Source organism: Seriola dumerili, unplaced genomic scaffold, assembly GCF_002260705.1.
Source record: "Seriola dumerili isolate Sdu_G_001 unplaced genomic scaffold, Sdu_1.0 BDQW01000149.1, whole genome shotgun sequence".
NCBI classification, from domain to species: domain Eukaryota; kingdom Metazoa; phylum Chordata; class Actinopteri; order Carangiformes; family Carangidae; genus Seriola; species Seriola dumerili.
Genome location: NW_019174404.1, coordinates 7,398,314 through 7,412,294, shown reverse-complemented (window position 1 = coordinate 7,412,294; position 13,981 = coordinate 7,398,314). Strand labels below are relative to the sequence as shown.

The following is a 13,981-nucleotide window of genomic DNA, read 5'->3' as shown; positions in this document are numbered from 1 at the left end:
TGGGCTGTAGAAAATTGCGATGGCGTTTTTTACAATTTTCTACAATTTAATAGAACAAACAGTCTTTTGATTAGTCAAGGAATTAAGGCACAATTGCAGTTAGCTGCAGCCCTAATAATATTACATTAATACCTTTTATATCTTAAATTTACTGGCCTTTTTTAGTGAGGATTTTCTTGTGTGTGTAATACACCATCCCAAACGAAGGGAGGCGACATCTATCACTGTGATTCAGTTAAACTACTTCAGTGACTGTTGACTGGACGTGACGCAGCGCTTGACGTCAGCGTGATAAACAACGTGGATGGGTCACAGTCACTGCTCTTTCTCATGTGGAGTATTTACAGATCTGTTACGTTTGCCAGGACCGCTACTGAACCAGAAGTGCAGGTTGTGTCCCGTTCTCTGCATCACATACAGAGAGAAATAATTTATGAGTCGTTCGAGGTACATAACGGGCTGCGTTCAATGTCATACATTACATTTGAAATAGACACAGTTATAATACGCAAGCAAACGGAGTGTTTGGCTTTTGGAGGACAAAACTAATGGCTTGTTGTGTCACCGGTTATTCGTGGCAGCTGTTGACAAGTCCAAAGTTCATCAATGCAGGTAGAGCTGCGGGAGCTAATGTTGTTGGCTTGTTAACTGTGTCTGTAGGCATCGCTAACCTGCTGTATTGTGGTTGGTAAAGCAAAGTGAGCATATTGTAACCGACTGCTACTGTTACTTCCGCATATAGCTTCAGTCATTCATCATTACATCGTAGCTGTCTATCTCATGGCTGCATTAAGCTCATAGGGGGGCTACAGGGCACAGATTTGTCGTTGGGCCCCCACTTACCCCCACTGTATGATGCACTTTCATTATTTACCCAGGGACCCAGACACCAATTAATAGTGATGATTAGTTGATTAATTGAGTTATTTAAAATTAATTGACAGTAAGTTTGATGATTCAGTAATTGTTTAAGTCTTCTTCTGAAGGACTAAATGTCAACTATCACCCCTTAAATGTGAATATTTACTAAATTCTCTCCTTTTTTTCTTTTTTTGTGATAATAAACTCAACATCTTTGTATTTTTGACAGCTGGTTAGATAAAACAAGAAATTGGAATATGTTAACTAGGGACCATAACATTGGAGGATGGAGGACCATCATCCACCATCATAGTTGATATAGTGCTTTAATGGTTCAGATTTTGGGGCCTCTGAGGTTCTAGCACCCCTGCTCAGTTGTCTCCTTTGCCTGGTTGGTAATCCAGCCTTGGTGTTTCTAAATTTTTTAAAAACTGAAACAATAAGTTGATTAATTTTTAATGTTCATAGATTAAACCATTAATCAAGAAAATAGTCTTAGTTTCATCTGTAAACTGATCATCTTTGGGTTTTAATGGGAATGGAATAATTGTCTGATCTTTTATAGACCAAACAATTAGTTGATTAATTGTGACAAGAACTGGCAGATTAATTGATGTAGATCCTTTGTTTCTTCAAACTTCCAGGCTGAACAAAAACTCTTTGACTGAGTTTCAATGGCATCGTCTCCAACAACAGTCCTTCACTGCTGTCTCAACAATGAACTGTGGAAAGCTTCAAGCACAGACTAAAGAATGGCAAGGTTTAGACGCAAATCTTGCATCACATTAATTGCTTTGGTGTTGCTTGTCCTCATTGTACTGGTCTTGAAAGGGCTCACACCAGAGGACTCTCCGTTCAGCAGCCCTGTGGGTGTCAAGCTGTTTCCTGACAGAGAGCATGACAATCAGATGCCGAGAGAAAACAACAATAGACCTGACCACATCAAAATGAATGACTCTCCCAAGTCAGACAGAGATGAAGAACTGGAGGCTACACTGAGGAAGTTTCCTCCTCCAAACTACTATGTCCACGCCTTCTACTACACATGGTATGGGAACCCCAAGTTTGATGGCAAATACGTCCACTGGGATCATCTGCAGCTGCCACACTGGGACTTTAAGGTGGCTCAGGGGTATCCACAAGGAAGACACAGCCCACCTGATGACATTGGGTCCAACTTCTATCCCTCTCTAGGAGCTTACAGTTCCAGGGACCCCTACGTTATAGAGGCTCATATGCAGCAGCTACGTACAGCAGCTATTGGTAAGAGAGGAATTAGCCTGAATTTTATTCCAGGGTGGGGCAGTAATTTAATATCATCACTTGTTTTTTTCCAGTGAAACCAATTTGTTATTAAATCATGATATTCTGATATTAGGAAGGATATGAGGAGGCAATGTGGTTTATTGCATTCTGATGAAGTGAACTGGGTATTGGTTTGACCGAGCTACATTACATACTGTGTCGTCAGCATCATTATGAAATTCAGTATTTTTGTTATGGGATACATTGATTCATTCACAGCAAACCACTGACTTGAGCGACAGTAGTTCCTGGACTCACGTCACCATACAAACAATGAGATCCATGCAGGGAGGTGTACAAATTTTAAATTAGAATAAAAGACAGCACTGGTGTGAGATTGGTATTCAAAATTGGCAGATGAGTTGACGTATCAGAATCAGTATCAGGGAAAGGAAATGACATCACATTATTATTAAGAATATTTTCCTGTAAAATATCAGATATTACAGTATTGCAGATGTATGTAAATCAAAGGTAAAATAATCAAACCAATCTTCAATGCAATGAACTATTTTCCGCTGCTATGCATTGCATCAGATAAAACAGAGTATAAAACAAAACTCAAATAACTAATTTCATTCATGTTTGATTACATTGTACTTGGAATCATTAATATGGATAATACTACTATACTATACTATACTACTATATGTTGATAAGCAATACTATTGACCCATTGGCTAGCCCTGTAATACTTAAATCATAATAATCATTCGAATTCCACAGATTCTTTTGTTATTGTTTGTGGGTTTTTGGACTTCACACTTAGTGGAAGCCAAATATTAAGACAATGAAGATAATGATTTTTGGCATTTTCATTTCTGCCACAGTGGCACCCTACTGCATTGCTCCCACCGTACATTTAATATCACTACAATACCTTTACATTATATGTATATTTTTTTTATATTTATGAACAGTTACGTAAGTGTTTTCTTTCGTTCAGGTGTGGGGTTCATGTTTGACCTGTAACTGCTTATTCGCAGGTGTCCTTGCTGTTTCCTGGTATCCTCCTAATACGAAGGATGACAACGGTGAGCCAACAGATGACATTGTGCCTTTACTGCTGGGATTGGCACAGAAATACCATATTAAGGTCTGTATGAAGACAGCAGTGAGTTTCTTAACCATTTGTTTTGCAAGCAGTAGCTAACCAAATGTTTGATGTATACAGTCTCTTAAGATTAAATCAAAAAATCTGAAATATTAATGCCAGTAAGAATGTGTGTGCTGCCAGTTTTTATGTTGCTCTCATTTCTGTGTTTGCAGGTAGCTTTTCACATTGAACCGTACAAAGGGAGAGATGAAGTCAGTATGTTCTCTAATGTCAAATACATCATAGAGAAGTGAGTAGAGTTTCCTCACTGTTGTCAGTCTCATGATCTTACACTCTCTCAGTGAATCATTCTGTCGTGACTCATTGCATTAATCAAAAATGATCATGTTTGCATCATATCTCCTCAGATATGGAGAGCACCCTGCTTTCTTCAGGTACCGTACAAACACTGGCAAGCTTCTTCCGCTCTTCTATGTGTATGACTCATATCTGATGAACTCCGAGCAGTGGACCAAACTGCTAAAACACACAGAGAGTAACAGCATCAGGGATACCCCATATGATGCCATCTTCATTGCCCTGCTGGTAGAGGAGAAACATAAGAGGGATATCCTGACAGCAGGTTTTGATGGTATCTACACCTACTTTGCTACTAATGGGTTCTCCTATGGGTCAACTCAGCGGAACTGGGACTCTATTAAAGCGTTCTGCGAAGATAACAACCTGATATTCATTCCAAGCGTGGGCCCGGGGTACATTGACACAAGCATTCGCCCCTGGAACTTCCAAAACACTCGAAACCGCGTCAACGGCAAATACTATGAAACCTCACTGAGTGCTGCGTTAGAAGCCAGGCCAGATTTTATCTCTGTAACATCTTTTAACGAATGGCACGAGGGGACTCAGATCGAAATGGCGATTCCCAAAACAAGCCAGACTGTGTATCTGGACTACCTGCCCAATAAACCCGCAATTTACCTGGAGATAACTCGCAAGTGGGCTGCGATATTTGGCGGTGAGCGACGGAAGTGGCAGGAATGATCTGACTAAGAGCCATAGCAAATATTTGTTCACGGTTGTATAAAATAATTACATGAAAACTAAGTTCTAGTTGCCTAACGGACAACAAAATGCAAATGATGAATAACTGTATGAAAAAAGCCAAATGATTCGCAAAGCCACTGGCAAGTGAACTAATTTATTATCTTAATTTTGGCTGCAGCAATGTATGTTATTTTTTACACTTGGGTGAATTATTATTCATTTAACTGATGTGTAACTGATTATTTCCTGTTTACGCAGCCATTGCACACTTTGGGATTCACAACTTTATCAGCATGTTTTCTCACCGTCTCCAACGTATCCAGCTGAAACTGTGGGTTGGCATGATTTGCGTTCCTGTAATCTGTGACTATAATAAACCTCAGTAGAAATAAATAAAAGTGCACCCTGGAAAGGATTGGAAAGACACAAGTAAACAAAGCCGTCTGGTGGTATAAAGCTGTTGCCTCACTCTGCTTCCAGCTCTGTCTCACACCAAAAAAACATGAAAAGAAAAAGCACTACAGAGATCTTGATTTTTCAAAGGCATGTCAAGCTTAATCTTAAAATGAATCACAGTGATGCAAACAGCAGAGGGATGGCAAGACAGCACTTCAGTTATTGAATCAGGCAGCAGCTCAGTGCCAGAGTGCAGGGTAAAATCAAGATCATTTTTATCCCTGGAATCCTCCCCTTTTTTTTTTTGTCATGGCCTGTTATCATTAATACATACCTGGAACATGTGGTGACATGTCTGCTTGCATCACTTAAAACATATTCCCCCTACCACTAAATATATGTTTGGAATCCCTTTAGTACATATGAAGATTCAGTTTTCTCGTCACTATTATGAGATTAAGATGCAGTTTATATAAGTGCTACTTAAACTGGCAGAAATGCGCTTATCTAAAGAGCACCTAAGTGATTCTCCACATTAAGATCAGGACTCTTGTCATAGTTAGTGCTACTCAGCCTGTGAAAACACTTTCTTAAAGGTGTCCTGTGGAAGAAACAAAAGATATGTTTATACTCACTGTTACCCACCAAAAAAGTGCTATGTATATTTTTGATACGTACCAAAGTTGATGAATTTATTTCCCTCCTCAAAACATTTGCAAAGCTAATTTAAAAAAAAAAAATTTTTTTAAGTATTTTAATTGTTTACATTGATGTTTGCTCGCTTGCAGCCTTCTTCACTACCTTTGTTGGCGTAATGGCCACGTTTCTCGGCACCTTACCAACACCTGTCGATCAGTGGAATCGTGTGATACGGTTGGCAGGAATGTGTGTTATGTCACCTGTGTGCATGTGCAGACCTGCTAAAAAAAAACCTGTTCAATAGTAATACTAGGGGTTAAAACAACTAAAGAAAAAAAATAACTCAGGGTAGCCTTAAAGGTGCTATATGTTTTCTCTGCCACCAAACCGGGAGCGGGTGGTTTTCTTGACAAGAGCTTCGGCCATTATTGCGAGAGGTTATAATACGCCCTCTGAGCAGCGCTACGTTTTCAAGGCGGATTGGAGGCTACAGTGAACTGCTGTTGGAAAGTGACAGGACAACCGGGGCTAGCTGATTAGTGTGCTAACTACAGTAGAAGAAAAGACGTGATAGAGACATTGGTGTTGCTTTCCACATCTGGAGACAGCTCTTGGAGAGCAAAGGGCTGAAGTCTGATGCTGCACTCACAATGTTTCTTCTAGACTGGTAAGTAAACAGCTGTTGATGCTAACGTTGGCTATGTAGCAACAACAAAACTTACAAATAGCTCCTTTTAGGTCTGGGAAAATAACCCCGATGATGTCATCAGGGCGTGTAGGTTTTTACAGGGATTACAATACAACAATGTCATCTGGCAAAGCAATGGGGTGACTAATCAAATGCATGCAACCACTCCATTGTGGTGGATTAGTTTGTAACATGAACGCCCATATTTCTACTGTTTACTGTTGAGACAACAGATAAATAACTTCTGTTGCAACAACTTTCCAGAGCAGTTAAATCCTGTCTGATAGCATTATAAAAAATTGCGCAGTGCTCTGGCATCTGATAAACCTTCAAACCCATCTGTTACCCATACTGCACTTTGTTATTATTTCATGTCTCACAGGTACCTGTAGCAACAAACCCCCGCCAACACAGCGTTATTTTTACGCAGGGCTGTTTTCAGTCTGCTCGCTGATGAAAGATACTGGTTGCAAAGTCAGGATATCTCGGCCTCTGCAGCTCTGGTTTTGAACATCCTTCTTTTTAAGGAGTCTCTCACCGGTCCCCACACTTAATGGAAGAACAACACTAAATCACTAGAGTGGCCCTTTAAATGACTAACCTAATTAATGAGCTGATACATTACTCCTGATTTTTAAGTTTTAATTGTGCAAAATAATAACATTTTTCACCTCTGTGGAATAATTTCAACACCTTCTTTAGTGAGACTTCTTGTTTATTGTAGCCTATCAGCTCATGTGCATTGTCTTGTTATGCAAATTTGCATAAAACTTCTCTGCTTAACTGATGTTTCATGGTGGCGCATTATCAGCACTAACTGGCGGTCATAGTGGTCACACCGGTCACACCACGGGTTTGACGCTACATCACTAAGAGGCAGCCATGTATCACACAAACCTCCTGTTATTTTGTTATTTGGATGTTCAGCCGTTAGAGGCCAAGCGAGGGGGGAACCTTCTGATCCGCGCTTCCTCGCAGCAGAAATGATTCACCTGTTTATTCAAATGACAACCTTAAGCTGATGATTAAAGTGTAATATGTACTAACGCGGAATCTCAGCATCCCACACACACACACACACACACACACACACACACACACACACACACACACACACACACAGAGACACACACACACACACACACCAACACACCAACACACCAACACTGGAGCTCCGCCACAGCCTGCAGCTGCATTGACGGTAAACAGAGCAAGGTAGCGCATGGGCAGCCAGCAGGGAATTATTCCACATCGCATCACATCCCTGAGCATACATGGCGTCCTCACACACCGAGCCATGAATTTAGTGTGCAGGCTGACGGGGTAGCCGCCAATTTTTTTTTTTTCCTCTCTTTTTTTATTTTTTTATTTTTTTATTTTTTGCAGCCATCATTCTCTGCGTCGGTGTGCAGCAGTGGGGAAGATTCAGCGCACATTGCTACGATAGGTATCATCATTTTTCGGGATCAAGACGATGGATGTGGGTTCATCCGGATCTATTCCTGCGAATACGGCGGACGGGCGCGATTCTTCTTTCTTTCTTTTCTTTTTTTTTATTCAAGACGCATCCACATCTTCCGTATGTTGCAAGGTGTCTTTGAAAAGGGAGCGGAGGAAATGAGAAGAAAGGTCTATTTTGACTCACGCCTGTCGAGATGGTGAGTGAAATGCATGGCTGTTTTTTTCCCCCCACTGCGCCCCATGGCTGAGCAGCAGTACCTGCTTTTGACGGCAAATCCTCTCCAGCTAATTAGAAATGATGTCTACATAAAAAAGAATGTCACAGACCGGTGCATTTCCATTTTCTTTCAGGTGTTTATTTCTACGCTGCATTTTTTTTTAACATTTCAAATGCACATGGACAGTTTATACTATAGGGAATATAAAGGGTTTTCCTCCATGTATGTGACTTGTATTTAGATTGCACTCTTGTGTGTTCGCAGCTCAAACACTGTTCATGTTTTTTCAGCATCATCCTCCACGCTATTATTTATATTCTGCGCGTTTCTGGTGCGCAAAAGGGGGTTGCTGTTATGTTAGGAAACTCATGAAATATTCCAGTGAATGTCCAGTTATTCTCATCAACTTCAATGCAGTTTCAAGCCGAAAGAGAAACCATTTTAAACTGGCTCCACTATAGCATCGCGTTTTAAAATGACCTTCAGTGCTCGATGGCTGGGAATTAATTCTCACCTGGGATGGAGTGTCCTTTTACAATCAGTGCTGTGGCCTTCCTGGCAGTATACACATCAATCATAGTATCTAAAAAAAAAAAAGCCTACATGATGTATTTCCTTCTGCCCTTTAGCCTACCTGTTACTGAAACCACATCATGGATTTGATGCGTTACTGTGGCTGATGCTTCCAAAAATGTGTGGTTCCCTGCCTCTCTCCAGTCATCGCAAACGTAGCCTCGCTGCAGACTACTCACCCATGCTGTGCTCCTTCCGTGTCCCAAATACATCACAATACATTTGACAAAAAAAAAAACAGCTATGTTATTTAAAATGTGAATGAATGCTTGAGCCCTGCACGTGTCTCACTCTGGTCGGCACACAGATGGACAGGAAGGAGGAAAATAACTGTACAGCCATATCACCCTCTCATATTACATACTCTGACCTCAGCACCATCACCATGGAGACTATTAACTTTACCACACACTGCATATTTAATAGGCCTGATTTTGATCCCTGCACTAATGTACACTGCGCAGCCTTTTTGAACATACACTGTGTTTTACATCCCTGACACCAACATGTGAAGGTATGTATGAGCTGAGAGCTTATCACTGCTGCTTACGGAAAGTGTGGTTCAGTGGTGTAAGAGGATTTGCTTACATGAAAATATATTGATACCCTAAGCCTTTAAAAGGAGTCACACTCATCTGGCCCCAGTTCATTTGGCCTTAGGTTGCAGATCTCTGTACCGAAGTCACAGATGATGGTGTGGATGGAGGAGATGATGGGGTGCTGCTGTACATAACCATTATCATAAGGCATATTGGACAGATGGTGCGAAGAATATCAGCGTTTGAGCTGCTATTTCTGATTCACATGTCTTTCAGAGATGCATGGAATAAACAAAATCATCTCTCGAGGTTCATTCCTGCACTCGACCTGCTTGTATGGCCTCTTTATACAACATGCAGGTGTGTAGAGCCCCAGACAGCTGGAGAGTCCGGGGGTCTTTCTACTCTCTTCAGCCTTAAGATGGCAGCATTCTCTTACAATACATGGTGTATGCCAAAAACTAATAACAGCTGGAAGCCGACACCCATGCTTAACTGGCAAATTTGAAACAACATCCGTGATTAACTGGCAAATTTGTAATAACTTCAGTGTTTTTATTCTATTTTCCAGCTTATCTGGAAGACTTGTTAGTGGAGATAAAGTTTTTGTCCTGCATATAACCTCCACACATGCATGTTTTTTTGTGTGTGTGTGTGTGTGGTGATGGTTTGTTTCGTTACCCTCTCTTAGCCCTAATTGATTCTCTCTCTGATTCTCTCTCTCTGCTCACGTGAAGGAGGCATCATTAAGAAGACCTGTACATTCAAGATCAAACACACCTCATTAGATCATTAAGGATCACTGTCATTCTGCGTAAGAGCAAAGAGCCATCTCTTAGCTGTGACCTGCAATGTTTTTTTTCTATGAGCGCTGAATCACAGCGAAGATTGATCCCACCGTCGACCCGATGTAGGAACTGCTCCCTCCGATTCCCACAACCTCTACTCTTGCTTGGATTTCAGCATTCAGTCAAATCCACCAGGTTTGTATTATAATGTGCCGGGAGGAGGCAGTACAATTTTCTTTATGAGTATTGATCCCATACCAGGGCGTATACACAACAGATTATAGCGATAAGAGGTGCACTGCACTCACATGCAGATGCTCACAAACTAAGTGTACTTAAGTGAGGCACAAATGATGTTCAGAGAGAACAATCCAGTATAATAGATGCTATTAACACGTGCACATGAGTCAGTGATATTCTGGCTGTTGAATCCACTTGATCCTGACTTTATTCTTGCTTTTGCTTTGCTTTGCTTTGCCCTTCTCAGGACAGAGTATGCCATCTGCACCTTTTCACAGAATCCTACGACCCCTTCTGCTCGGCACGTTCATCCTGGGATGCTTTGTGACTCTGTTTTTGATGTATTTTAAACCATCCACCAGCTGGTTATCAGGTCCCGTAGAGTCAACAGCATCCACAGACCGGGTTAAGAACCTCTTCTCCACCAAGAGTGATAAAAACGTGACCACCGTGCTGATCTGGCTCTGGCCTTTCGGACAAACCTACGACTTGAGTGTCTGCAGCTCTCTCTTCAACATCGAGGGATGTTTTATCACTGCAGACAGAAACCTCTACAATAAGTCAGATGGGGTCATCATCCATCACCGAGACATCTGCACTGACCTGTCCAACCTGCCGCCGTTCCAGCGACCATCCTTCCAGAAGTGGATATGGATGAACTTGGAGTCGCCGTCACACTCGTCCCAGCTGCCTGGGATCGAGAACCTGTTCAATCTGACTCTCAATTACCGTCAGGATGCTGACATTGAAGTGCCTTATGGGTCCATCGTAGCGGCGGAGGGCGAGGAGGACTTTGTCCCGCCCAGCAAAAACAAGCTGATCTGCTGGATTGTGAGCAACTGGAACCAGGATCACGTGCGGGTGAAGTACTACAATGAGCTGTACAAACACATCGAGGTTCATGCGTATGGACAAGCCTTCGGGGAGTACATCTCTGACCAAGACTACTTCCCCACCATCGCCAGCTGTAAGTTCTACCTGGCTTTTGAGAACTCCATCCACAAGGACTACATTACTGAGAAACTGTACAACCCGCTCTCTGTGGGGACAGTGCCAGTGGTTCTCGGCCCGCCCCGGCAGAACTACGAGAACTTTATCCAGGGAGACGCTTTCATCCATGTGGACGACTTCACCTCGCCCAAGGAGCTGGCTGATTACCTGCTGCTCCTGGACAAGAATGAGGAAATGTACCTCAGGTACTTTGAGTGGCGGCGGCACTTTAAAGTAAAGAAGGCCTATTTCTGGGCAGAGCACACATGCCTGGCTTGTGATTACCTGCGTAGGCACAAGGAGTATAAGGCATTCAATAACCTTGATAAGTGGTACTGGGGTGGATAATGCTTTGAAGGGCTATGCAGTGCTTGTTTTGTTGTTGAAGGCAGTGCTTTAAGATTTTTGTCCTTCGGTTGACATGAAGGTTCATTACTCTTCTGTCCAGAGCTCCCGAATGATGTTTTTCTATTGGTTCAGTGGCCCGGTGAGATGTCTGTCTTGTTTGTTTGTTTTTTTTTTAATTTGCAAGCCAATTTTGCTAAGCCTTACTTTGCCTTTTGAGTTATCAGTTATTATTTGTATTTATTTTTTATGAATTACAAATGCACTACATTTTTTTTAATTATTTCAACCCATGTTTTGCTTAACATGACCACATTTGCTGCTATTTTTAATGTTTTTGTTGTATTATTAGTATGAATGCTTGATTGTATGAATGTTCCTGTGTAACAGATAATATTCATGATGCAAGGTTGTCATTTTTTCTTTAAATATCACCTTCTCATGAAGTGGCACACAGCAGACCTTGCTGCAGAAGGAGACTGACATAAAAGTGAAAATATTTATGTAATATTTATTCAAGTGAGGCATTATATGATAAAAACAATCTCATCTGTGCTAGTGATGCTGTCACCTATGCAGTGTTTACTGAACTCAAATGTGAAAGTAGGTCAATTGTGTCATGTACATATTGTGTACTTTTGGAATTATGTAGCTGTCATTTTTTCATATTTTTGTATGTTTGCATTTGCACTTCTAATTCAACTGTTACCTATCTTTACATATGTACAGTAAGACAGACGGTCATCGTAGTATGTGGTTGTTGATGACATATGGTGATCATTACTCCGGTAGTCTCCAATAGCAGATGTGACTCTGCTCCGTGAGAGGGAGGTTACTATTTTAATCATGTTATGAATTGTTCATTGTCACATGTAATGTGTCACAGTGCAGTTGGATCCCATGTGGATGATGATAGTACAGTACAGTCATTGTACTGCGATGTGAAAGTCCCACTCAACCCATTATTTTGCATTCTGATTCGATCTACAAAAGTCTGTAATTTCTAACTGATACGGTGACGGGAAAGAGCATAAAAATTATACATAACTGAATCATTTTATTAAGCGATTTTTCTGTGTGTACTGTACTCTCATCCTACAATTTGACTTTTAAAAATGAACACTGATATTTTCAACTATTTGACCAGATCAGACCATGTGAGCTCTACCCACATGTTTGGGACCTGTTAAGGAAAAATGGGAGATATTCACGATTACTGTAGGATTATCCATGTTTCTGTCTTTGAATCATCACACCACAATGTTGCCTGGGGAGTTGGCAGTTGCATGTGAAAGATATTCTTCTGGATTTTTTTTTTTTTTTGTTCGTATACAATCCTGTTTACAGCACAACACCACTCAAGATCACACTACAAAAAGACAGCTCTTCATCTGTTGATATCACACCACTTGTAAATGTTGTCAAACAGCTATTTCACTGAACAATGCATCTCAACAGCACCCAGCAGCTATTGACACGATGGTTACGTTTTTACTCAAGAACTGTGCAAAACCATGTCAACATTTTATGCAAGATAAACCGGTGGCTTCTTCTAAAATATTCTAACGTGTCAGGTTATTATCATTTTGATATTTCTTCACTGTCAAAGGGACCATTGATGTAAATTATGATGAATTCAATTATTTTTCTTATATAAATATGGCCCTAAATGCCATAACAAAACCTGTATATAAACCTTGTTGTAAACTGAATCATCATCTGGATCCAATGAGCCCACTAACACAGATCAGTCCTGTCTGTGAATCTGAACCAGACTGAGGGAGCTCCTGCAGTGGTTGCATTCATGGAGAAAGGAAGCAGTGTGTTGTATATATTTTTAATGTTCAAATCTCTTTGAAACATGCAAGTGTTGTCAGGCAGTGAATGTGATTTCGCTGTATCTTTGTAAGTAAAGCTTGTGCTTCGAGAGACTGTGAATCAAGACGAAAGGAGAGAGACACTTGAAAAGGATAACCAGCGTCAGAGACAATGGTTTTAGTGTTGTAAGGTGGACGATTTCATCAGGCAATTTTACACTGAAGAAGTTTTTTTTTTTTTTTTTTTCCTGATTAGGCAGTAATCCTGTTGGCATGACCCAATTGAAAAAGTTGTACGAAATCGCAGCAGAGATATAGCACTTTTATTCATGTGGAGTTGTATGACTCACTGTGCTGGTGGCTGTCTTAGATGGAGCTTTTGTGAGTTCAGAAACTGTCATCCAAGACCTCAGCCTGTCCCACAGATTAACTATGAAGCTGCCACTCATGGTTTCATATTGTACAGTCCAATCTCATGTATGAAAACAAAGGTTTCTTGTCCAATGTGGTTGGTGACTTTAAGAAACAAAAGATTTGTTTTTCTGCGTGTTGTCTGTCTCTGTCATCCTCTCTCCCTTTCTCTCTCTCTTTTTTTTTTCGCACTAAAACAAAAATGGGGAGCTGTGGCTTCTCAGCTCCCAGCCCCCACCCCCACCCCACCCCCGTCTGAGTCTGTGAGTGTGTCACAGCACCAGAGAGTGAATCAGGATGTCTCTGGATACTGTCTGACCTGGCACTGATATTGCTGGAGTCCTTAAAAACACTGTATACTGAGTAGGACGAAATCTTCATGTGTGGTCGAACATGAAGATTTCTCCAAAAATGCTCATTTTCTGCCAGTTCACTGAAATGATCAGTGAGTCAATCAGTACAAGTTTTTTGCCAAATCAATGTATTTTGCCAAATGTTGTGTTTTAACTGTAGATGTCTGATAGTGTCAAAAAAAAAAATAAAGATATGGATAAATGAGCAAACACGAAGGAAGTATTCTGAACTTTTTTTTGTAAAGATAGAGCTCAT

General features: G+C 41.0%; 2 protein-coding genes across 4 annotated transcripts; both read left to right on the top strand.

The window, feature by feature from the left end:
* Positions 1-316: 316 nt before the first annotated feature.
* On the top strand, positions 317-4,684 carry LOC111225671 (glycoprotein endo-alpha-1,2-mannosidase-like). Of its 3 annotated transcripts, none has more exons than XM_022750680.1 (5): positions 317-447; positions 1,506-2,124; positions 3,153-3,262; positions 3,436-3,512; positions 3,631-4,684. In XM_022750680.1, exons 2-5 carry the CDS (start codon positions 1,614-1,616, stop codon positions 4,262-4,264), a joined length of 1,332 nt encoding a protein of 443 aa, XP_022606401.1. In that variant the 5' UTR covers positions 317-447; positions 1,506-1,613; the 3' UTR covers positions 4,265-4,684. The 3 variants fall into 3 exon arrangements, with proteins under 3 accessions (XP_022606401.1, XP_022606400.1, XP_022606402.1); XM_022750679.1 differs by having other exon boundaries at positions 317-612; XM_022750681.1 differs by having other exon boundaries at positions 374-390.
* Positions 4,685-7,398: 2,714 nt separating this feature from the next.
* On the top strand, positions 7,399-13,220 carry fut9 (fucosyltransferase 9). The gene is made up of 3 exons (XM_022751079.1): positions 7,399-7,648; positions 9,519-9,764; positions 10,057-13,220. The coding sequence occupies exon 3, from the start codon at positions 10,065-10,067 to the stop codon at positions 11,145-11,147; it is 1,083 nt and encodes a 360-aa protein (XP_022606800.1). The 5' UTR covers positions 7,399-7,648; positions 9,519-9,764; positions 10,057-10,064; the 3' UTR covers positions 11,148-13,220.
* The last annotated feature ends 761 nt before the right edge of the window (positions 13,221-13,981 follow it).